Genomic DNA, 25,224 nt, shown 5'->3' with positions numbered 1-25,224 from the left:
TCTTGAGGTGACAGCCTTCCACCAGAGCACACCAGCATCCCCCACCCCTCGAAAAAATTGCTTGCGAAAAACAACAAAGCTTATTCTCATACAATGGTGATTATAAAAGTCCATTAATGGCCCAGTGGAGGTTCAAGTCCTCCCTCGGGCATCGGTGTGTGTGTGTTTGTCCTTAGGATAATTTAAGTTAAGTAGTGTGTAAGCTTAGGGGACTGATGACCTTAGCAGTTAAGTCCCATAAGATTTCACACACATTTCACACATTAATGGCCAAATAATTAAGACAAACATTCTTCCAATTTGATGATTGTGTTTACCAGAGTCAAATTCTACTGAATGTTCTTGGATTAAATATGTTTCACATCAATGGAAAATGGCTGAAATAAAGAGTTTCATTGAATCTAATGTCATTCATATTCCATAACTAAATTTTTGTGAAAATGAGGAAGAATTCCTAAGACTTGCAAAAAAAAAAAAAAAAAAATGTATCTTTTGACTTTCAAATACAATGTCAGATCATCCAAGAAACACATTTATCATTACCTCTACGTCAACTGAGTCCACAGCTCATGGTCTTGTGGTAGCATTCTTGCTTCCCAAGCACGGGGTCTCGGGTTCGATTCCCGGCGGGGACAGGGATTTTCCCTGCCTCGAGATGACTGGGTGTTTTTATGTTGTCTTCATCATCAACATCATTCATCCCCGTTACGGTCGGAGGAAGGCAATGGCAAATCACCTCCACTACGACCTTGCCTAGTCAGCAGTGCGGGTCGCCCGCATCATTCCCTAAGCTCCTTGGAGTATGGGACCTCATCTCTCTCTCTCTCTCTCTCTCTCTCTCTCTCTCTCTCTCTCTCTCTACCTCCACTGTAATTCGGTAGAATGCTCACATGAAGAACAATGCAGAATGACCTCAGTGACATAAGTCCCACAAATTTGCTGTTCTAGCACATAATGGTGTGGAAAGGCAGAAATACCCTGTAGGAAATTCATGGATCATGTTATGCATGATTCTATGCAAACCATGAAGAAGACTGATGTTTATGAAGAAGGTAATATAAACTGTATACAGACCTTACTGTTAATATTTGCCGCTACTCTAAATCTTTTATATGTCTTTTTAAAAATTGTCTTAGGGAAGCTATGTAAGTACAATTTTCTTAAATCATTTCCTCTGACTCTAGCAACCTTTTTGATACATCTAAAAGAAGTGAAAGTGTTATAGGTGAAGACAAAAAAATGCAATAAAAAGAAACAGTAATTATTTATTGCATGTTGTTATATATACTAATTGGAATAAAAGCAATGGACATGTAATTTTTTATTAGGTAGAATATGTATATAAGGTGGGAAATTAAATCCAAACAAGCAGTCTTCACCTCTTACAACCATTAAATTAAAAAATTATGGTACATGAATTTTGTTGTGCCTAAGCCCTTTTGGCTAAGCGCAGCTGTACTCCACCAGCAGGCATAGGGATGAAGGATACCTTATTGAACTCAATAGGCACTGTGGTATGTTCACAGCACTGCACCTCATACTTGGATGTAAGATATGCTAGTCCTATCTTGGCCTGCAGAAGGCCCAGTCGCATACCTGGAAGATAAGAATAATATCAAGTTCATTGCCATTGTCACATCTTCGTCAAAAATATATGTAAAATGATAATACATTATTCAATCAAAAGTGCCATAGGGGAAAAAGGAAATACTTTGTATACATACTTGCTATCAAAAAATACATCTCAGTAAATGCAAAAGAGTTGTTCCAATACTTGTACTGGAAAGTGAAGTGGAACAACATAACTCTCAAGGTAATCAAATATATATTAATTTACTCTTCCACGTGTCTCACATAGCCTCTTAAGCAAGAATAAAAGAAAGACCTTCTGTTCCTTAGTCAGAAATTTATAGGGAACACTGGACGAGCACTAACACTAGTAATATCGAGGTATTTTCCATAATATGCAATACTGAGGGGGCAGGTGAGTGCTTCGTGATCACCCTAAAAAAAATTTGTTGTTGAATTATATTCACAAGACAATTTTTAAAGAAATACTGATTTGTAAGGAGGTGGCAGAAGCTGAAAATAACTTTTAGCACACGCTTAGCAATATCAACGCACTTTCAATAACATGTACTACAGACTTTATGATGACCAGCAAAAAGTATAAAAAAATGCAAATTTCGTTCATTGTTATTCACTTTTAATCTCAACATACTTTTTAGATGGATACTGTTATCTGAGTAAGGCCCTGAACACAGAAATTTTGAACACAAAATTCACCAGCAAAAGTAACTACCACTGAGAGCTAAAATTTTGGATTCAGTTTAAGTGAAAAATTTAAATCATAGATGAAATATGGTAGGAGAATTCATTAAAAACAAAAAAATATTTCTTGCAGAATGTTAATATATAAAGTAACTCACCATATTACAATATTTTCAAAAGGTGAGCATAAAGTACCCCCCCCCCCCCCAAGCTGTCAGCCAAATTAAGTAAATTTTGGCCTGCAGCACAGAAAAATTAATAAAATGTAACCCTTTTGAATTAAGTTATGGCTTAGATATTACAGCACTATATTATGGTTATAAAATAATAAATATGTATCAAACGTCAAAGAAACTAATGTTTTGTAAATGAGTACAGCAGACATAGAAAGCGTATTTCAGTGAACAAAGGCTAAAAAATCACACAAGCTTCATTTATCGGAACAGAGATTCATAAGTTAAGTAGCATGTTCTTGAACCAATCATTTACTGTAGAAAAAACAAGGCAGTCCAACTGGAAGTCTTATAAGAAATTAATGCGCCAAGAACGGTGCTTTTCAAGCGTGTAGTAAAGTACGCTGGCGGTCGAAAAGCGAGTGTTTCGTTTACTGTACGCACCGATGATATACACTCCTGGAAATGGAAAAAAGAACACATTGACACCGGTGTGTCAGACCCACCATACTTGCTCCGGACAGCATTTGTGCACCGCCGCCGTCAGTGTCAGCCAGTTTGCCGTGGCATATGGAGCTCCATCGCAGTCTTTAACACTGGTAGCATGCCGCGACAGCGTGGACGTGAACTGTATGTGCAGTTGACGGACTTTGACCGAGGGCGTATAGTGGGCATGCGGGAGGCCGGGTGGACGTACCGCCGAAATGCTCAACACGTGGGGCGTGAGGTCTCCACAGTACATCGATGTTGTCGCCAGTGGTCGGCGGAAGGTGCACGTGCCCGTCGACCTGGGGCCGGACCGTAGCGACGCACGGATGCACGCCAAGACCGTAGGATCCTACGCAGTGCCGTAGTGGACCGCACCGCCACTTCCCAGCAAATTAGGGACACTGTTGCTCCTGGGGTATCGGCGAGGACCATTCGCAACCGTCTCCATGAAGCTGGGCTACGGTCCCGCACACCGTTAGGCCGTCTTCCGCTCACGCCCCAACATCGTGCAGCCCGCCTCCAGTGGTGTCGCGACAGGCGTGAATGGAGGGACGAATAGAGACGTGTCGTCTTCAGCGATGAGAGTCGCTTCTGCCTTGGTGCCAATGATGGTCGTATGCGTGTTTGGCACCGTGCAGGTGAGCGCCACAATCAGGACTGCATACGACCGAGGCACACAGGGCCAACACCCGGCATCATGGTGTGGGGAGCGATCTCCTACACTGGCCGTACACCACTGGTGATCGTCGAGGGGACACTGAATAGTGCACGGTACATCCAAACCGTCATCGAACCCATCGTTCTACTATTCCTAGACCGGCAAGGGAACTTGCTGTTCCAACAGGACAATGCACGTCCGCATGTATCCCGTGCCACCCAACGTGCTCTAGATGGTGTAAGGCAACTACCCTGGCCAGCAAGATCTCCGGATCTGTCCCCCATTGAGCATGTTTGGGACTGGATGAAGTGTCGTCTCACACGGTCTGCATGTCCAGCACGAACGCTGGTCCGACTGAGGCGCCAGGTGGAAATGGCATGGCAAGCCGTTCCACAGGACTACATCCAGCATCTCTACGATCGTCTCCATGGGAGAATAGCAGCCTGCATTGCTGCGAAAGGTGGATATACACTGTACTAGTGCCGACATTGTGCATGCTCTGTTGCCTGTGTCTATGTGCCTGTGGTTCTGTCAGTGTGATCATGTGATGTATCTGACCCCAGGAATGTGTCAATAAAGTTTCCCCTTCCTGGGACAATGAATTCACGGTGTTCTTATTTCAATTTCCAGGAGTGTATTAGCAACCCCAGCAGAGCGTACATAGTCAGTGTGTCCGGAAAATAACTAGGCGTGACACCCCGATGTACATCTAACGTGGGAACCGCACGTCCGAGAGGGCAGGGGGAAAGCACTGGGACGCATGGAAACGCTATACCCCCACTAAATCTCAGTTCGACTCTACCCACACATCAGGGGGTAACATTGTATCTGGCCTTTATACGACCTGTTCTTGGATACGCCGCTGTGGCATGGGGCAACTGAAATGAGCCTACCTACCCACCCCTATCTGAAATTCCTTCCTCATATTAACAGCCTCTGGAGAGGTCACTTTACCACGAATTTTTAACTTTCTGGACTTTATACTGTTATGTCTATACCCAGTTCCAGTAGTAAACTGCCCTTTAACAATTAGTACAAATGACTTTATTATCTCAGATTAAATTTCACTTTAATACATTACGCGATTTATATTAGCAGCTAAGGGGAATAAGCCGTTCGTTAACAATCCAACTTTGAAATTTCGTGATATCCAGTCATTTTGCACCACATGTTTACCTCTCTCATATTTCTGAAAAGCTACGATTTTTATTCATTATGGTAATTTAAAATGGTAGTTCTACTTGAGAACAAACCGAATTACTGTTAATAATATTTCATTCGAAGTAATTTGTTTATAATTAAGTAAAATAATTTGAATTGTTGTACTGTAAATTCACTGAAATTATATACGAAATTAAGCAAACGTTTCCAAATTGATTATCAGAACATGCAGGGTAATTTTTTGATGCAAGTAACTAAAATCGCTTCATGACTTTTAACTGTTATTTTGTGAATCTTACGTTCACTAAAGTATTCGATTGTTTTGTTTTATACCAAAGGAAGAGACGTATGAACCACGTGGTCAGTCTGCATTATTGTCTTTCAGAAGCAAGTTTGTGTAAGAGTCTTTCGGAGGCTGTCAGACGGTCAATGAATATTGCACCTATGTACTTAGTAATTAAAGTTTTCTATTCTGTGTTTTATTTCAAAAATATACTAGAGCGACGCAAGGACCCCCCGAGGATATCAAAGCTGAGTATCTCATAATACGGAGCAGCTAAATGGTTAAGTGAACTTTCATTAACTGTAATTGAAATTTTCTTGTTTCACTCGTCTTCGTACTTGCGAATGGTGGAGGCCCAAACTATTAAATTGCTCCTATGGTATGATTGAGAATTCGCTATTAGCAGTGTCCAACCATAGTCAGAATTTGAGATACTGTATAGTTTCCTCACTCAGCATCAGTGGTAACTAAAATGTTTCTCTCCTCTCACAATTAAGGGTGGCATTTTACAATGCAGTCAATAAACATATCGACGCACTACAGTGGATACAAAACAAAGCTTTACGCCTTGCACTACATCTCCCAAGGTGAGAACCGAGCACTAGAGAAGTGCACGAGATAGCAGGCATACCATTCCTTCAAGACAGATCTAAACAGACAGCTCACCAATTTTACGCATTGGCGCAGCACTCAGAGAATAGGTACATTGCCAACCTGGGCAACCCTGTCCACCGGCGACCGACCACTCGATGGCCGGACATCCTACTTGAACAGCAATTCTGTGGCAAGTAGCAAGAGCAGTTTTACAAAATTGGGTGACAACAAGAAAATACAAACAAAGAAACGTGATGTCTAAATTTCCCAATCCCAGATTATATGTAGGCTAGGTATTATGAATGTTCAAACTAAGCGGAACAAGGTCCAGAGACACCTTCAGAAGTCAAGAGTGAGTGAGTGAAGTCGGTCACGAAGAGTGTGCCAGTTGGCTCGAACCTCGTGACGTGTCCATTTGTGACGGTAGTTGCAACTGTGAGCGTGAGCCTCGAATGGCTATATGCGACAGAACTCGTGAAAGCGTCTCTGGTCGTACTTGATTATCGTTGTATAAAACTGAACTCTCGTGTGAATGTTCGATAGTTATTTGCTTCATCAGTTCCAGTTTAGCGAGTGTTTGTGGCGTCCATATTAAAATTGGATGTCGAGTTGAGCATTAAACTTTCCATTTGGTGAGCTAAACTACCTTTGACTGACCCGGCTGCTGGCTAATAGAGACAGGATTTGTAGAATTGTGAACAGGATTTTGATTCTGAACTGTGGTAGGTGCTGGAAGAAGAAAACAAATTAGCTGAAATGTTATTTTGTGCATGTGAGACGAAGGAAATTTTAATATACGGATTCTGTCCAAAAATATTAGTTACGTAATTTCAGTGGCTACTTCCTCTAATCTCACACTAGCTATTAAGTGGTAGTCTTATTCCTGCTATGAGGAACTGGAAATGTGGGCAACTGGAGCAAGTAACTCGGTTACGACTATTACCAGAACACCTACCTCAGTAGTTTATTGGCCCTTGGTGCGAGGTGGACAGTAAGTATCAGGAGAAAACTGAAATGAAATATAACCACTCGCCCTTCAACAACGGCCAGTTCCCATCCCTACCCGTCGTCATTCCCAGCTAATGAGTCCTAATCATCAATGACACGTTAAACCCTAAATCTGAAGATACATTTCTCCATCTAGTTATATTCTGACATGCTTGAATCAAAGAAAAAAACGAAGATATCTGGACTTACCAATGCAGTTGCGGGGACCTTCCCCGAACGGCAAGTAGACGTAGGGGTGTCTCTTTGCCTTTTGCTCATCCGAGAACCTCTCCGGATCGAAACGGTCAGGTTCTGGGAAGTACTCGGGGTCATGGTGCATTGCGTAGGTCGGTATGATAACGGGGATCCCTTCGTCGAGTTCAAGGCCGCCATTCGGAAACTGGTATTGGCGATTGCATTTGCGAACAAGTATTGCACCCGGAGGATACTTCCTCAGTGTCTCTGTAAGCACAAGATCATGTCCATAAAAATTCAGTAATCAAACAGTAAGGTTGGTTCTTTAGCAAGAATAAAACCGTGGGCACATTCTAACGGCAGTGTTATTAATGCTATCAATATAATGTTCAGATTCTGTCGCTCTTCAAATGGTTCAAATGGCTCTGAGCACTATGGGACTTAACATCTGAGGTCATCAGTCCCCTAGAACTTAGAACTAGTTAAATCTAACTAACCTAAGGACATCACACCCATCCATGCCTCAGACAGGATAACCGTAGCGGTCGCGCGGTTCCAGACTGAAGCCCCTAGAACCGCTCGGCCACAGATGCCAGCCTGTCGCTCTTAATACTCCATGGTATGATTAATTGCAAACATAACGATAATATGTAACGTTCACTGCCGTTTTATGCAAGAAAAATAAGCTTTAAAACGCTCACACCGTACATACTGCTCTTAATGAAGATGTAAGAATAGTAAGCGTTCGTTTGATCCTTTCCACTAACCACACATCATGAACATATTGGCAATACTGTTCTGTATATGGGGAGAATCGAGAATGACAGGAATAAGCAAATGTGTCATATTCTTCATAAGGCAACATTTGCATATGACGCCCAATAGAAAGCTAACCATGGAAAAAAATACCGGTGTGCCATGAAATAAGCTGCCCTGCTTTACTTTTCTGCTGAAGATTATTGTTATTAGGATCCCAATTTGTCACTTATTCTTTGACAATTTATTTATTACAGAGTCCGCCAGAAAAACGTATACACACTTCAAGGAACGATACGTATTACTTACGTGTTTATGGTAGGTGTAATAATTGATCACACATGTTGTTAAACCTTTAGATTAGCACATGGTTGCCTTAAATGCTCAAAATGTTCACCGTTGGCGGCTATACACATAACAGAACAACGAGAGATCGCCGCAACTACGTCAGTCAATGTTACAGTGAAGACCGCTGCATATATCGCTGTAATCTCCTGGCGAAGTTCCTCCAGCTTGCGTGGGTTGCGTTGATAGACGCTGTCCTTCTCAGTTCCCCACAAGCAAAAGTCCATAGGTGTTAATCTGACGACCGTGGAGGGAACTCAATGGGCCCTCTTCGTCCAATCCAATGCCCTGGAAAATTGTCATCCAGGAAAGCTCATACAGCTAGGTGGTTGTGTGGTGACGCCCCATCCTTTTGGTAGAAGACCTCTTCATCAGCTCTATAAAGTGCAGGTATATCTGGCAAAACTGATGTGCGTAACTTTTCCAGGTACACTTCTCCAGAAACAGTAGTATCAAAGAAAAAGGGTCCTACTAAGCCCGTAGATGATAGCCCACACCACACATGAGCCTCTGGTAGATTGAGCGCTTTATCCATACGAACATGCGGATTTTCAGGTGCCCAGCACACATTGTTATGCCGATTCATGGTTCCATTAGTTTAAATTGTGCTTCGTGACTCCACATTTCGTCACAAATTATTCGTCATCAGTTACCATTTGCTGATACCATTCCCAAAACTGCATTCGGCGATCAGGATCATCATCAATAATCGCGTGCAGCAATCGTGGAATGTAAACTTCCCACTTTGCAGTTTTCAGAATTCTTCGTATGCTTGTACTGGTAACTGCCACTTCACATGCACATTGCATAGCAGACTTCTGTGGAGAATTAACAAACGTTGCCAACACGAGAGCCAACGAAGCACGACTTGTAGCTGTACACTGTCTTCCTGACCTTTCTTTGCAAATATCACAAATCGATCCATCCAATTCAAACGTCTCAATGATTCGTTTAATTGTTAGGTGGGTTGGTGGTTCTGATTCAAACTCCCGTCTCCACTGACGTTGCAGTTCAACGGCATTATCAAACTTGAAAAACGGCCTTACAATACATTTCCGTTGCTCGAATGTCAAGCGTGCTACAGCCATCTTGTTTTGTCAATACCGAGATCAAAGTACTAACGTGTTGAGCCAAAGACCACACTACAACGCATTCGTAACTCAAATCGAACGACAATATCGATATCTCGATAGAACCTGACAAAGAGTGTATCCATTTTTAGGCGGACTCTGTATATGTCAAAAGCAGTTTTTTTTGTCACGGAAAAATTATTTGAAAACATCGACGAAAATGGCTTTAAAATAGCTGGTTGCGTTGCAGAGCCCAGTCATCCAGTGGCCGCCAAAATGTACAATTTCGCATTTTCCGTCGATTTCTGTGTGAATATCAATTTGTGACCAATTCGTGGAGAGGTTTTTTGTCTTAGAGCGCATCTTGAAAATTTATGTCAACGTTTTATTATTTTGTACACAAATGATGAAAAGTCTTTATTTTTGAGAATAAAGAGCCATGCCTAGAAATCATTGTTTAAGTTTATGAAACCAGTCTTCCATGAGACAGTTGAAAGCCTTGATTTGGGATTTTGATATTGACAACCATGCAGGACAGAGACGATTTTGCGTGTAGAGAAAGTTGAAATAATTTACAATGGAATTACGAATATAATTATTTAAATAGTTCTTAGGTTGCAGAGGAAATATACTGTAATGGAGGAGGAGATTAGTGTTTAACGTCCCGTCGACAACGAGGTCATTAGAGACGGAGCGCAAGCTCGGGTAAGGGAAGGATGGGGAAGGAAATCGGCCGTGCCCATTCAAAGGAACCATCCCGGCATTTGCCTGAAGCGATTTAGGGAAATCACGGAAAACCTAAGTCAGGATGGCCGGAGACGGGATTGAACCGTCGTCCTCCAGAATGCGAGTCCAGTGTGCTAACCACTGTATACTGTAATGCATAGTTAAGTAATTAGGGAAATGAACACAAAGTACGAAGCAGAAATGAATGAAGGAACATTCTAGTTTCTACAGAGGCTGTAAATGGCGAAACCCACTGATGTAAGCGACTTTGACAAATGAGAAATTCTTATGGTCCAGCACCTGGGAACTGTCATCTCATAAACGGCTGAGTTGGTCTGGCTATTCACATGCTACTGTCGAGGGCATCTATGGAAAGTTGTTGAAGGATAGTGAAAGCGTGAGTTGGCAACAGGTTATTGGACATCAGTGCCTCATCACTTAATGTGAATGTTGGGGGTTTGCTCGCTCTGTGAAGTAGGATACGCAGAGATATGCGGGAGATCTGGCGACAGAATACAGCACCTATGCAGGCACATGGAAATGGGGCTCAGCAGCAGACGACCTCTACATGTTCACACGTTCATCCAACAACATGGCCAAATTACGATTGCAGTGGACACGAGATCATCAAGATTGGACCGTGCAGCAATGGAAACGTGTTGCCTGACCGGTGGATCACGTTCCTTGTTAAAACATGCACCACACCATGGGCACAGGAAAATGAGGGCAGTGTTGTGCTATGGCAGGCATTGATTTTGGCTTCCTTGTGACCAGTGGTAGTAATTGATGGCACCATGAAAGCTGTGGACAATGTGAACATTACTGAGGACCGTCTGCATCCCTTCAGATTTCTTGTCATCCAGAATGGCAATGGCATCACCCAGCAGGACTGTCGAGCAGTAGGACAGGGCCTTGTTTTAGTATGTTGAGGTCACTGATAAGCTAAGCCTCCTCCTATGGTTCAAATGGCTCTGAGCACTATGGGGCTTAACAACTATGGTCATCAGTCCCCTAGAACTTAGAACTACTTAAACCTAACTACCTAAGGACATCACACACATCCATGCCCGAGGCAGGATTCGAACCTGCGAGCGTAGCGGTCGCTCGGTTCCAGACTGTAGCGACTAGAACCGCACGGCCACTCAGGCCGGCTGTTCTTGTGCACTGAGGTCATTGGGTCAATAGGGATCAAGTTCCCCCTCCCTCTGCTTATTATCCCAGTTGTGTTTCTTCATTCATTCAAGGTCTGCAAACAGTTGCGGAAACGCCAGGGTCTTTCTCTTTGTGAATAACAAAATGCATATAACATTGTTTAGCGAAGGTACTTTACAATATAACTGTTCTTAACTCTATTAGAAAACTTATATACAAATAGAGATACAGCAGAGAGATATTACTGCATTTCCTATTGGTTAAGTAAGATTAACTGGTGATATTTGCAGCAGATGAAGGAAAAACCACGATCACACCGACAAATATGTAGTACTCAGTATATATAGGCATACACATAGGCACATCTGTGTCAATAGTCCATTCAAATATCCCCCCACCCCCACCCCATAGAGTGTAAATACACTACTGGCCATTAAAATTGCTACACCAAGAAGAAATGCAGATGATAAACGGGTATTCATTGGACAAATATATTACTCTAGAACTGGCATGTGATTACATTTTCACGCAATTTGGTTGCATAGATCCTGAGAAATGAGTACCCAGAACAACCCCCTCTGCCCGTAATAACGGCCTTGATGCACCTGGGCAGTGAGTCAAACAGAGCCTTGATGGCGTGTACAGGTACAGCTGCCCATGCAGCTTCAACAAGATACCACAGTTCTGTAATGTAACGTCCACTGCTGAAAGTGCCGTCAATGCGAACAAGAGGCGAATGAGACGTGTAACCAATGGCACCCCATACCATCACGCTGGAAGATACGCCAGTATGGCGATGACGAATACACGCTTCCAATGTGCGTTCACCGCGATGTCGCCAAACACGGATGCGACCATCAGGATGCTGTAAACAGAACCTTGATTCATCCGACAAAATGACGTTTTGCCATTCGTGCACCCAGGTTCATCGTTGAGTACACGATCGCAGGCGCTCCTGTCTGTGATGCAGCGTCAAGGGTAACCGCAGCCATGGTCTCCGAGCTAATAGTCCATGCTGCTGCAAACGTCGTCGAACTGTTCGTGCATATGGTTGTTGTCTTGCAGACGTCCCCATCTGTTGACGCAGAGGTCGAGACGTGGCTGCACGATCCGTTACAGCCATGCAGATAAGATGCTTGTCATCTCGACTGCTAGTGATACGAGGCCGTTGGTATCCAGCACGGCGTTCCGTATTACCCTCCTGAACCCACCGATTCCATATTCTGCTAAGAGTCTACAATCCGACCTTTATCAAAGTCGGAAACGTGATGGTACGCATTTCTCCTCCTTACACGAGGCATCACAACAACGTTTCACCGGGAAACGCCAGTCAACTGCTGTTTGTGTATGAGAAATCGGTTGGAAACTTTGCACATGTCAGCACGTTGGAGTTGTCGCCACCGGCGCCAGCCTTGTGTGAATGCTCTGAAAAGCTAATAATTTTCATATCACAGCATCTTCTTCCTGTCGGTTAAATTTCGTGTCTGTAGCACGTCATCTTCGTGGTGCAGCAATTGTAATGGCCAGTAGTGTACATCCACTCTCTTTCTCTTTCACACTACCATAAAAGTGAATAGCGAGAATATAAGAAGTGCTGATCATTTTCCCTCAGATGAAATGTTCGTTGTCATGATGTGACAGTCCAACTTTCAGCTGCAGTGCAGTATGGACCTCATGACCTAACGATGTATAGACTACTTGGTGCACGTGCAGAGCGGCGCCACCATCCTTTAGCAGGCATCTCTTGTAATCTTCGACTGATAAATCCTTTGACGCCGCACAATGTACAATCTCAGCCCACCTTTGGGTGGCTTCTATATCTTTATGGTATACATACATTTTCGACCCCAGCCTCACAAATTCCACAATCTATGACAGTTCACCTCGTCCTTTGTCAGGCTAATAACCTTCTTGTTTTGACAAGTCGTGCTGTAAGGATTATCCTCTGCATATCCGACCTTTCGAATGCTCTGGGATCGTACGTTGTTACTTGATATGGATCACAGCCATTAATCGAAAGTAACTCAGGATCGGTAAAATTTGGTTTTTCAAACTCATAGTGGAAGTGGTACATTGGAGTTTGGAGAGGTCCAGTACACACATAATGACATAGACAAATTTCATGAACCCCACCAAAACCTTAGCCAACACCGGAGAGACTAATCCTTGATGGAAGGTAGTGGTCCTTCTTGTATTTGTTCTGGCGATGTAATGTCTAGAGACATAACGCCCATCCCAATGTTAAACTAAATGAACCAGATAAAGAAACACTTGACACATTCGCTTCGACACTATAGTGTGTCGTAGCAAGCCTAGATTTACTTCTGGAGGAGATTGAGCAGATACTGCAACACACACCAAATATTAGAGCACTCTATTAGAACTTGAATAATCTGAAATACTTTACTTGGAAACAATACTTGTCCACAGGAATGACACATGTATTTGTTACTGTCGCTGAACTCCATAATATATCACTTAATGCAGTACAAAATGATAGTCTCCTCTCAACATACAATTGACCGTAAACTTCAGTATACAGTTGTGGATTCTAATACAGCTCGCACTGCTGCATCTGACTAAGATGATGATGTCGTCGTAAGCGATGATTGCAGAGTGGGCTGAGGGTCACTGCGTTCTGACGTAGGTAATCTTCTGACACCTCCTGAGAGTGTGGCTACATTGGTGTCTCTCATTCGTTGCTACCTCAGGGAGATCATTCTGTCATGAGGTACCAAGTTTGACCTAGTTCTTAGGATGACACCATAAATTTCGCGACGCTTTTTCGAAATTTCTATAGTTTTTCCAAAACTTAAATTGGTCATTAATTTTGAAAAATGCTTTTTGAAATCACACGTCGCAATGCTCCCTTTTCAGTACTGACATCTATGTACATCTTCAGCTGGAATAACTGTTTCCGTCTGACAGACCTTTAAGTCCTTTGCCGTTTGTGATGTATTGTAAAGTCATTGACAAAGTCCTTTGCCGTTTGTGATAGTATTTTAGAATCATCGGCAAATCTTAGAAGCTTCTGTTTCTTTTTTCTGAGCTGTTTTATTCCTGGGAAAATTTGCCCTTGTTTCCCAATACTGCTTGCTCACTCTACAGACTGAATGATGTGGCGGTAGGGTAAAGCCATGTCTCATCCCTAGCTGAGTAAGCTGAATAATTTCCACTTCCGAACTGAAACACTGCTGGAAATTTCTGTGGTTCACGACATATCCCTGTTTGCTCCTCACTGTCATCGTCACCTTTGAGATGGAACCACTGCACAGGACTGGGTACTCCGGACACAGTGACAGTTCAAAGGGTATGGACAGGATATGCCAGTTCTGCCTCCATTATATGTCTCTCACCGGGATTTTCAGTCACATATTTGCTTTGAACAGCACTTTTTCACGGCATTTGACATAAAGAATGCTGCCTGTATGACCAAATTTTCGAAGCGAAGTAGTCATATTTTCATATGACATTTCAACATTGGCCCAGTGTTTTCTGTGGCGAAAGTGGTCAAAGAAGGAGTTGTCCATCGGGTCTTGGCATTCAGTACTGAACTAAATGGTCTCGGTGATGCGACAGTAGTGGAGAATTTAATCAATACTTGTTGGTGAATGCAATGAATGCGACGTCTATAAACACAAATTGCTCACACTCGTTGCGCAAGGGCGTTCAATACGTAACGTACCACTTTTTTCTGAAAGCAGATTGTTTTATGCAGGATTATAATACACCATATTATTCCACACTCTTTTGGCTACAGAACCCTGTTTTCCAACATAATTTGTATTGAATGCAATGGCCTTAGGTTCAAAAATGGCTCTGAGCACTATGGGACTCAACTGCTGTGGTCATAAGTCCCCTAGAACTTAGAACTACTTAAACCTAACTAACCTAAGGACAGCACACAACACCCAGCCATCACGAGGCAGAGAAAATCCCTGACCCCGCCGGGAATCGAACCCGGGAACCCGGGCGTGGGAAGCGAGAACGCTACCGCACAATGGCCTTAGGCCACATCATTTGGAGGGCCCGTATGCCCGCATGGTACCACTCTACTAGTCGACCTCAAAGCCAGCGTGTTGCTGCGTAAGTAATCCTCCCATCATTCACACACTGCTTCCTTGGAGTACATCTTTCATTAAGCCAAATAGTCAGAAGTCGCAAGATGCAAAGATCCGGGCTGTAGGGCGGATGAAAAAGAAAATTCCAATAAGTTTCGTGAGCTTCCCTTGGTTGTGTAGACTTGTGTGAGGTCTTATGTTGTCATGGAGAAGGAGAAGTTGGTTTGCAGTTTCTTGGCGACGTACACACTGAAGACGTTTCTTTAGGTTTCTGAGGATAGCACAGTACACTTCAGAGTCGATAGTTGCACCGTGAGGACGGACGTAAAGCCGGCCTAGGTGGCCGAGCGGTTCTAGGCGCTACAGTCTGGAACCGCGCGACCCACTGCGGTCGCAGGTTCGAATCCTGCTTCGGGCATGGATGTGTGTGATGTCCTTAGGTTAGTTAGGTTTAAGTAGTTCTTAGGGGACTGATGACCTCAGAAGTTAAGTCCCATAGTGCTTAGAGCCATTTGAACCATTTGAACGGACGTAAAACAGAATAACCCCCATCACAGTCCCAGAAGACCGTCGCCGTGACTCTACCACTTGAAGGTGCGGCTTTTAACTGTTTCTTTGGAGGAGAGGTTGTGTGGCGTCAAGGATTGCTGTTTTCTCTCTGGTTCTAAGTGATGAACCCATACTTCACCGCTTGTGACAATGTTCAATATAAATTGTCACGCTCAGACTCGTAAAGTGCAAGCAGCTCCTCACAGATGGCCCTTCGTTGCTCTTTATAGTCTTCTGTTAGGCGGCAAGGAATGCAGTGGTCATACAACTCTGAGTACCCAAACTGGTGGACGAGAATAACAGCACCACACAACAGAGATGTCCAGTTGAGCAGCGAGGTGTTTGACTGTGATCAATGGATGGCCTTGAATGAGTGCGTCTGCATGTTCAACACTGCAACAGTCACAGCTGTGTACGGCCAGTCGGCACACAGGACATTGGACAGGTTTGCGCGATCTGGTTGCGATGATAATAGACGCCTAGCCCAACGACTCATCGTGCTTTTGTTCACTGCCAGGTCTCCATACACATTCTGCAAGTGTCTACGAATAGCTGTGATGCTCTGGTTTTCCGCCATAAGAAACACAGTGACAGCTCTCTGCTTGGAACGCACCTCCATCAGAGACGCCATTTAAAAGTCTATGTATAGCGGTGCCACCCATCGGAACTTTATGAAACTACAGGGGCTGAAGCAGGAATGGTCTACGACATCAGACTACAAATTCTGCATTCTTTCAACCGAAACCGACCGAGGAAAAAAAAATGTAGCATTACTTATTGAGTGCTCCTCATATATCAAGTATTGGTAGACAATAGCCGGCCGCGGTGACCGTGCGGTTCTAGGCGCTTCAGTCTGGAACCGCGTGACTGCTGCGGTCGCAGGTTCGAATCCTGCCTCGGGCATGGATGTGTGTGATGTGCTTAGGTTAGTTAGGTTTAAGTAGTTCAAAGTTCTAGGGGACTGATGACCTCAGAAATTAAGTCCCATAGTGTTCAGAGCCATTTGAACCATTTTTTTGTAGACAATAATTAGAATTTCTTTCGTGACTGCTATTGGTGAACATTAACAGTTGTATGTTACTTTGAAGTTACTTGACCCTATCCAGCAGCATCTCCGTTTATTTTATCGACGTAAAACGTAGTGGCGGATTGTTCAGTTTACCTCACCATCATCGCAATGCTGTCTCTCTACGATATTCTGTCTGTCTATGCAATCGGCGCCCTCTGCGCCCACAGATTACGTTTGCGCTTTGCTTGCAGCGCTACTACACATACCAGATGGCAAATTATGAGGCTCTTTCATCTGGAATCTTCCTCTGCCTGTAAATGGCTGCTACACATTGCACTGGCTCATGTAGTAGGTTAGTTTGTGCAGAGTAATAACAACGAGAAAGCTGGACTATTTATCTTCGCCTACACCAGACGTTAGAAATGAGAACTGCAATTGTAAATCCCGATATTTATGAAATTCCGTCTATAATATGGTTTTTAGTGTCGAAAAATATCTCAAATCAGTCGAAATTCGTTGCAAAACTCGTGATGTATGTGGACCAGATGTGATGAGTGAAGAAGATGTTGTGTGTCAATTGCGTGGTTTATTTAGGAGTGGAAGAACGAAGTGCTCATGTGCAATGAACAACGAACTAGAACAGAAAATTGACCGAAAAATATCCTTAAAAACCGGCGTTTCATGAAACCTCAATTGTCAGACAACTTTCTTTGGCTTCTTGGAGCATTTTGCGTGAGATTGTAACTAAGTAATTAGGCTAATACATTTTCTGTGCACATTAAATTCCTGATCTCCCATGCAGGAGGATTTTGCGAAGAGGTATTCGTCATCTTGTAGAAGGATCTGATAGATGATGCAATCTGGGTGGTGATTACATAGAGGGCAGTGGATATTGCCACTCAAGTGGAAAAAGCGTCACATGGATATTTCCATTCTGTGCGCATTCTCAGCCATGAAGGCACATTCATTACATTTAATAATTAAGAAATAATCATGGAGAAAATAATTGTTTTATGCATTCAAAAACAGTCGTTATTACATAGGTTATATGTGGTGTGGTGATTTTGAAAGAAATCGTTTAGAAAAGATATTTATAAAATTATGAAAATGTAAGGTTTTTTTCTGGCTATCTGTTTTAACTGGAAATCTGTAAACGGCAATGGCACAAATTTAGAGACTTTTTCTTGAGACACAAGTAATGATGTATTGCTACCTACCATCATAAAAATAGAATATCTAGGTTGCAGCATACGATCACTAGCACGATCTGGGGATTATAGAAAGTTCCACAGTGCTAAGAAAAATATGAAACTGATTTGAAACACCTGAAGTTCAAGCTGATCGACCAAAAATGTCTTCGTTATTTCAGCAGCGGTGATGGTAGGGTACCCCTATGAGCATGTGTGATAATTCATACATACTGTAGGCTTGGTGCATATTTAACCTTGTACTGGAAAAAGTTCCAGTCTTTTTGGGACATTTTAAACACTTTTCAACTTTGAAGTCATCCAGCATGATAACAATGAATAGAAACACAATAAAACGTATTCCAAACTATGAGGCACTCTCCCAGCTGAGTTTTTCACTAGGTAATAAAGTTATAGGTCCATTTTTAATATTACAAAAATAGGATAATGTGAGATTACTGCTTATTGCATTTATTTAAGTGGAGCTGCATAAGTTTTTCGCCAGCATTGATGTTATGTGCATTTCTGGTGAACCATAATCAAATGCAACTAACATTCAGATGTAGGGATTCCATCTGTCCCGATTTCATAGAGCTCATGCTACTAGTCAGCCATGATTTACTGCAATTGTCCATTATTGGAAACATGGAGTGATGTTGCGGGAAACAAGTACAGTGGTGACTGAGCAAAACACATCATACTGTCAGTGCTATCAGTTCAGCTGTATATATTTTCGACCTCAATTACATTCTGACTTCTAATAAGTAGCAGGGCAGCCTGTGTTCTAGGTCGTTCTGTTAGTGTGGCTTGCATTCATTCAGGGGTAAACTTGATCGATTTAGGAACCCCTCCCTCTCCTCTTAACCTATTGTTCTGCTAAGTGGTTTATGACCCCCTCAGGTGGCCCATAAACCATAGACAGAACAGTGGATTAATGGGAGGGGGTCATAAATCGATCACGTTTGCCCCCGAGTGTATGCAACCCACACTAATAAAATCCCTAGAATGCAGTTTGCGCTACTACTGTAGTGTTCCGACTTTTGACTTGCCAAAGACAGCAATACTATTCAGACAGATGATTCTTTTGGAGTAATAGGAGGAAAAAGATTAGTGTTTTCATGGTTCTGGTGAATCTCATCCGATAATATTACAGTTTATCTACTTGGATGTAGACAGACTCAGTAAGTAGTATCTTATTAGGTGGACACAATAATAGTGACAACCGTTTTAGTTATATTCAGTGCTAGTTTTGTAAGACCTGGTACATAAATGAAGGACAAATTCATGTATAATAACTTGATATTGTTGTAATTGTTTGTGTTATGAATAACTGTTACAAGCTATCATTATGACTGTGTTATCAAAATCTGTCACAATAGGGTAAAACTAATGAGGTTTGAACAAACTGTACGCATCCAACACAGTGCCACAGCTCCCATTACTGTTTGAATGTCACTTGAAATTTTTTCTACATGGCGTTATTAGACCAGTGGTTCCCAGCCTTTCTGAGACCATTATCCCTGAGTGTAATCAGGTCTTAGTTAGTATCCTAGACATAAAACTACCCCCTGCTATCATGATAATTGACATTGATGTGTAACTGTAGAATGAAAAAGAACTTCCTTTCAACTTTATTTTTAAAATCACGAAAGATAAATGATATTTCGTTTTTGTAGTGTTTTATTAAACAATGAACTACTGAGTCAGTGAGACAATTGGTACTGCTTATTTCTAACAACTTTTTTTGTACAGAATGATACAATTCTTAATGGGATGAGGGTGTTACCCACAACACCTTCTGAGAGAGGAAAGCTAACTATCTGCATTGAGGGTAGATAATTGTTACAAGACATGCTTTCTCTGCAACACTCCTCCCCAAAAAGTCATCTGCTTCGTCCCGACGTCACACCCCCATTTAAAACTAAACAAATTAGAATGAGGACTCTACACTTATTGTTTCTAAATCACTTGACTGCTGGACTCCGTATTTCTGAAATAGCGGGTAGTGGAAAACTTAGGGCTGGCAACCCTTTTGTGTCCAGTCATTGCCACCAATAATAAGATAGTAATGAGAATGATAATAGTGTGTAGGCAACCAGAGCAATTTAGTAGCTATTACATAGTTACTGTTGTGTTGCACTGCCAATTACTCCATTTATCTATTGCGAAGTAAACAATGAAACAATGTCTGATCCATTGTGGGAACTATCTACAACTCAGAGAAGCCATTTGCGTGGGATATTTAAGCATACATGGTCTGTTTGTCTCCATTTTACCGTCGTAGAATGATGGTACAAAGAACAGAGTATGTATGTGGTGGGTGGATTACGTGAAGAACATGGTGTTTATATATCCGTTTCACAAGCTCTTAACATCCAAATGCTCAAAATGTAGAAATGTGTGAATTCCTAAGGGAGCAAGCTGCTGAAGTCATCGGTCCCTAGACTTACATATTACTTAAACTAACTTATGCTAAGAACAAAACACACACACACACACACACACAGACACACACACACACACACACACACACACACACACACACACATGCCTGAGGGAGGACTCGAACCTCTGGCGGGAGGGGCCGCGCAGTCCGTGAAATGGCGCCTCAAACCGCGCGGAGTTGTAACATCCACCACATTGTTTCACATAATAATGTTAGTATTTGAAAAACAAATTTAGTTATTGGGAACTTATGTAACCATTATTACAGTGTTATGAAAAGTGATAATAGTAATAATCCTATAAAATTAATTTAGTTTCGTGACCGACACAAACCTGAACTCTTTTGTTTTTAAACCTCAGAAAATTTCATTTTACCCCTGAGTGGGTAACTAACCCCGGAGAGGGAGCCACTGCATTAGCCGAAGTGGTTGGCTCTTGTCTGAGGAACACCTGTAATAGTAGCTCAGATGAACGGCCGTAGATATTGGCGACTCACCTGCGACGACCTTGTCGAGGTACGACATCTCCGAGATGGCCTCGTACGTCAGCTGTCCGCTGTTCTTCTGCATCGTGGCGTCCACCTCCTCCTGAAGTCTCTTCTGTACGTCCGGGTTGAGGGCCAGCTCGTACAGCGCAAAGCTCATTGTCGTCGACGACGTTTCGAAGCCAGCGAGGAAGAAAAGAAACGCCTGTGCTGCTACATCATCCAGTGACAGTTCTGAGAAGGAAACAGAAAAAGCAACCCATTATAACCTCAATATTAGACTGACATGTTTTTACTGGTTACACCGGTATGTTGCTTGGACACTGTTATCAACTTCCATTTATTATGTGGAGTGTTGAGCTTTCAGTACCTTTGAATTTTGCAGAGTCTTAGATAGTTTGTATTATTTGTAAGGTAAAGAAAGTAAGTGGATTTGTAAGTGAACCTATTAATTAGGAAGCGTTCACTGCTGGGTACTGTATTTGCATTAGTGTGGAGATGACATGGTTTTTTGAGCACTGAAAAAATACTTATTGACCTAGCACGAATACAGGATAACCAGAGAATTCTGAAACTTAGCTGTGAAACGAGTGGCAAATATTTTCTTTGGAAAATACCACTGTAATCAACTAACTATCAGTCTGCCACTAGCAGATAAGGAGAAGTCATCCATTATAAATGAGGAAGCACCAGCATTTTTATGTCTAATTTACTTATTTAAATTTAGCTGTCATCATCATGAATAGCATTAAGCAATTTAGTAATAGTTCATCCTTAATACGGTATACACATTAAGTTGCTATTATTTCTTCGTATTTTGTTAATATATATCTCGATTCAGTCCGTATCCCTGAAGGTTCTCATTCTTGATGGTATCTACGGAACACGATGAATTCAGTTTAACTAAAGTAATAACTGACTGTGCGGACAAAAATCCACCGTTGCCCGCTGGTCGGAACAATGTCTGAAGAGATAAAATGAAAATGAAATGATCGTATGGCATTGTTGGCCGAATGGCAGGGTCACACGCCGTCATTGGCGTGTTTTGTAAGACTTTTTTGTGGAGTTGTTAGTGGGTAGACGCATCTGTAAAGTGCTCAGAACGGCGTAGTTAATGTTGCACTAAAACTCCTTTGTTGCAGTTGAGACGTAGTAGTGTTATGCGACAAGCAGTTAACAACACGCTAAGTGCTCGGAAAACGCTAACGTAATCGTGTTCATAAGTGGTTAAAGTTTTAGCCTCGCCTCTTCACTCTGGTTAACCCAGTGACGACTTTGTACTACAATGTTATGCGCTTTCCAAATCTAACACTCCCATGGTAATGTCTGTTGCAAATGTTGTGTAGATAATAGAGAGAGTGACCGAAGTCAGTAACTCACCATAGAAATACGAAACAACCCGGATTTTCCCCGAGTGTGAAGTGGAAACAATTAATTAGACACTTCCGTCAAGTTGTGAGACCTGAGTTTCTCCTGACGTATACAACTTTCAAGTAACTTCCCGGAATTCAGCCAGGTAACACTTTCAGCGACCACCGATATTTCGGCGGGAGAACACCCCGCCATTTCAAGGCAACTGCAACGGACAGGCGACGTACATGCAAATTTAAAACCTAGGTTCTAGGACTGATGCAGGAAAGATCAACACATACACCGAACACCAGTGCCACCAAAGATAACCAAAGTCTGAGCTGTTGTAGTCTCACTATCGATAGCTCTGACTTTGGTCATCTTAAGTGGCACTGGTATTCAGTGTGTGTGTGTTATCTTCCCTGCATCAGTCCGACAACCGAGGTTTTAAATTTGCATGTACGTCGCCTGTCCGTTGCAGTTGCCTTGAAAATGGCGGGGTGTTCTCCCGCCGAAACATCGGCGGTCGCTGAAAGTGTTACCTGGCTGAATTCCCAGAAGTTATTTGAAAGTTCTGTCTAGTTCTTTGTGAGTTTAGTAAAGCTGTAAAGGCTGCATTCGAAGCTACAGACATATGCGTAGTCAACTGTGAGAGTGGCACTAGAGAACTTGTGTGTACAGAATATGATTGTGCCAGCGGGTTTTTATCGTTTTCTGAAAGGTTTAAATCATGATGGGCTTTGCGTTTCGGAATCAGAAAACTCTGAAGACTGTCTGCTCTCTGGTCATTTGAGAAAAGAGAGCATACCGAATGAAACTTGAACGGAAACATCACTGACATCTTACCGCACGCCTCTCCACTTCACCCCTCCGACGAATCATTACTAATCGCATCTGAAGAATCAACTACTCAGTCTGTGAATGGAAGAGGGTTTGATGAGTCACCTGCCAGGAGTAAACAGGCTGCACTGCTCGATATGGCTCACCAGAATTACTACTTTCTACAGAGTTACTGTTTACCGCAGCATTTAAAATTACGCTTAGTGCTCAACTAAAGTGAGTACTGGCAACTAATACATTCTCATAGCATCTTGCAAGCGGTTGATGTGCAGGCCGACAACAATAGCTTGAAACCAAATGTTGCCACTGGCACTTTCCCTCATTGGTCGCCCAATTTCTGTTAAGTATGTTAATACACGATAGCGCTCGCATGAATCAAAGTAACGACTTACAAGAAGAGCTGTGGATTCGTTTTCAGACACCTGGAAAAATGGAACTCCTATGCTTAAGTGCCGCGCGGGATTAGCCGAGTGGTCTACGGCGCTGCCGTCATGGACTGTGCGGCTGATCCTGGCGCAGGTTCGAGTCCCCCCTCGGGCATGGGTGTGTGTGTTTGTCCTTAGGATAATTTAGGTTAAGTAGTGTGTAAGCTTAGGGACTGATGACCTTAGCAGTTAAGTCCCATAAGATTTCATACACATCTGAACATTTTTTATGCGCAAGTGCGACGTAGGTTTTCAATGATAAGCAAAATTTGGATCAAACATCCAGAAATGCAAACCAAATGCCTGGCTATGATTAAGTACAACATTTCTATCTGTATTAACCGCCCTGTCTGGAGGAGAAACACAAACGTAGAAGAAACAATGACGATCGGGCATATTGCGTATCTGCACATAGACCAGAACTTAAATTCGAAAGCGAATGCTGGAGATTTTCTCAAATGACTGTGTTAAGCAACATTTGCTCTGCATACGATAACTAATGAAAAAATCAGCAAATTGCACTGCATTACACTCTTCCAATCATTAATGTCATAAGGAATAATTTTTGAGGCAATTCCACACTTATACCGAAACATGCTATATGGATACCGTCCTTGTGTCATATGCAGGCAATTATTTTAAAAAACTTGACTTATTAACAACCTCACAATACATTTAGTCTCTTGATAAATTTAAGTGAAGAACCAGACAATCGGAAAATAATAGTAGTATTCATAAAATAACGCTAGGACTAAAAATAGCCTAGACTTTCCGTAGGTTAACTGTAGCGTTCAACAGAAAGAAGCAATGTTTGCAACTATAAAAACATATCTGGATATCTCTCTTGCGAAGTAAAAGTAATGGTGGACAAAGCTTTAGAAACAAATTGAAAGAATTTCTGTATGAGAACTGTTTATGGTTCACAGACGAATTACTGAATGGTTATTACCGTTGAGGACATCGCTAGCGACACGTATCGCTGGCCAGACAACAGAGGAACACTTGCTAGCGAGTCAAAGAGAGCAGTGCACTGTTAGTCATTATATGATGTAGACATATTGAAGTATCGTGCTTTGTGAATAAAGCATATTCGCTATAAACAGTGTTGGCTCCGTTATTAGGACGTTCTCCGTCACCCGGTAGTGAAATACATCCATAGTTTTGACCCCACATAAACCTTGAAGTGGGTTGAACAAGTTTTCGTTCGAATCGTTTTACTGCACATTATCAATTCGGCCATCTTTTGTTGTCAATATAGCTCTGCCAGCTCCACGGAACATCGCATCTGGGATTAACGCGAGTAAAGTGTACTGACAGTGCAATTACTGGGTGTACCATCGACCTGTAATAAAACATGAGTTTACCATGGCTAAGAGTGTAATGTTAGCAACCAACACAATTCCTACTATGCTATGACAATGGCGGCAAACAGACAACTTGTTGCTGTACTTCAAACAGGAACCTACCGCAAATTTACAATGACGTGCACAAAAGTAGCAAGCAGAATTTATTTCAAACAGTGATGAGCTTCTCAAGCCATCTCGATAACCTCACCATGTAATGTGACTGGACATTCACCACTTCCTACGCACCTACACAATTGGATGGGTACTACGACAATTCGGGAGCTGTGTTTCCTACCAACCCACGATCTCGGAAAGGTCTCTCGTTAGTGATACTTGCTTGGCCTACCGTAACTGGGCCACAATACCTACCTCACAGACTCAGCTCCCAGCTTAAACTGCAACCGTTTCGAGTAAAACGGCCCACTTTATGGTTCGCCACTGTTGAGTATGTATTCATTTCTTTACGCATTTCATATGAAGATACTCATTTTGACACCCTCATTTGTCATTTGGTAAAACACGTTGGCCTAATCAGTGACGTTATATTAGCACTGCCTACCCGAAACTAGTACGACGCAGCCAAATTCACACTTTTACGACGGTTCTCATGGACAATGGTTAGCGACAGTTGAAACAAGCTACCCATGACGGACAGTTGGCTAATAGAA

The 25,224-nt window shown here is 42.4% G+C and overlaps 1 protein-coding gene across 1 annotated transcript in view; it reads right to left on the bottom strand.

Moving 5' to 3' along the window:
* Positions 1-1,245: 1,245 nt before the first annotated feature.
* The window catches only part of LOC126484402 (probable cytochrome P450 6a13), an 88,686-nt gene continuing 64,707 nt past the window's right edge, over positions 1,246-25,224 (bottom strand). Inside the window, exons 6-8 of the mRNA XM_050107902.1 lie at positions 20,608-20,829; positions 6,827-7,078; positions 1,246-1,596 (exon numbers count right to left, since the gene is read on the bottom strand). Of these exons, the coding sequence (XP_049963859.1) occupies positions 1,430-1,596; positions 6,827-7,078; positions 20,608-20,829 (641 nt within the window). The 3' untranslated portion in view covers positions 1,246-1,429. The remainder of the gene's footprint in view (positions 1,597-6,826; positions 7,079-20,607; positions 20,830-25,224) is intronic.

Source organism: Schistocerca serialis, chromosome 6 (genome assembly GCF_023864345.2).
Source record: "Schistocerca serialis cubense isolate TAMUIC-IGC-003099 chromosome 6, iqSchSeri2.2, whole genome shotgun sequence".
NCBI classification, from domain to species: domain Eukaryota; kingdom Metazoa; phylum Arthropoda; class Insecta; order Orthoptera; family Acrididae; genus Schistocerca; species Schistocerca serialis.
Note: the sequence above shows the minus strand (reverse complement) of the source record. Positions and strands in the feature narration are given on the sequence as shown.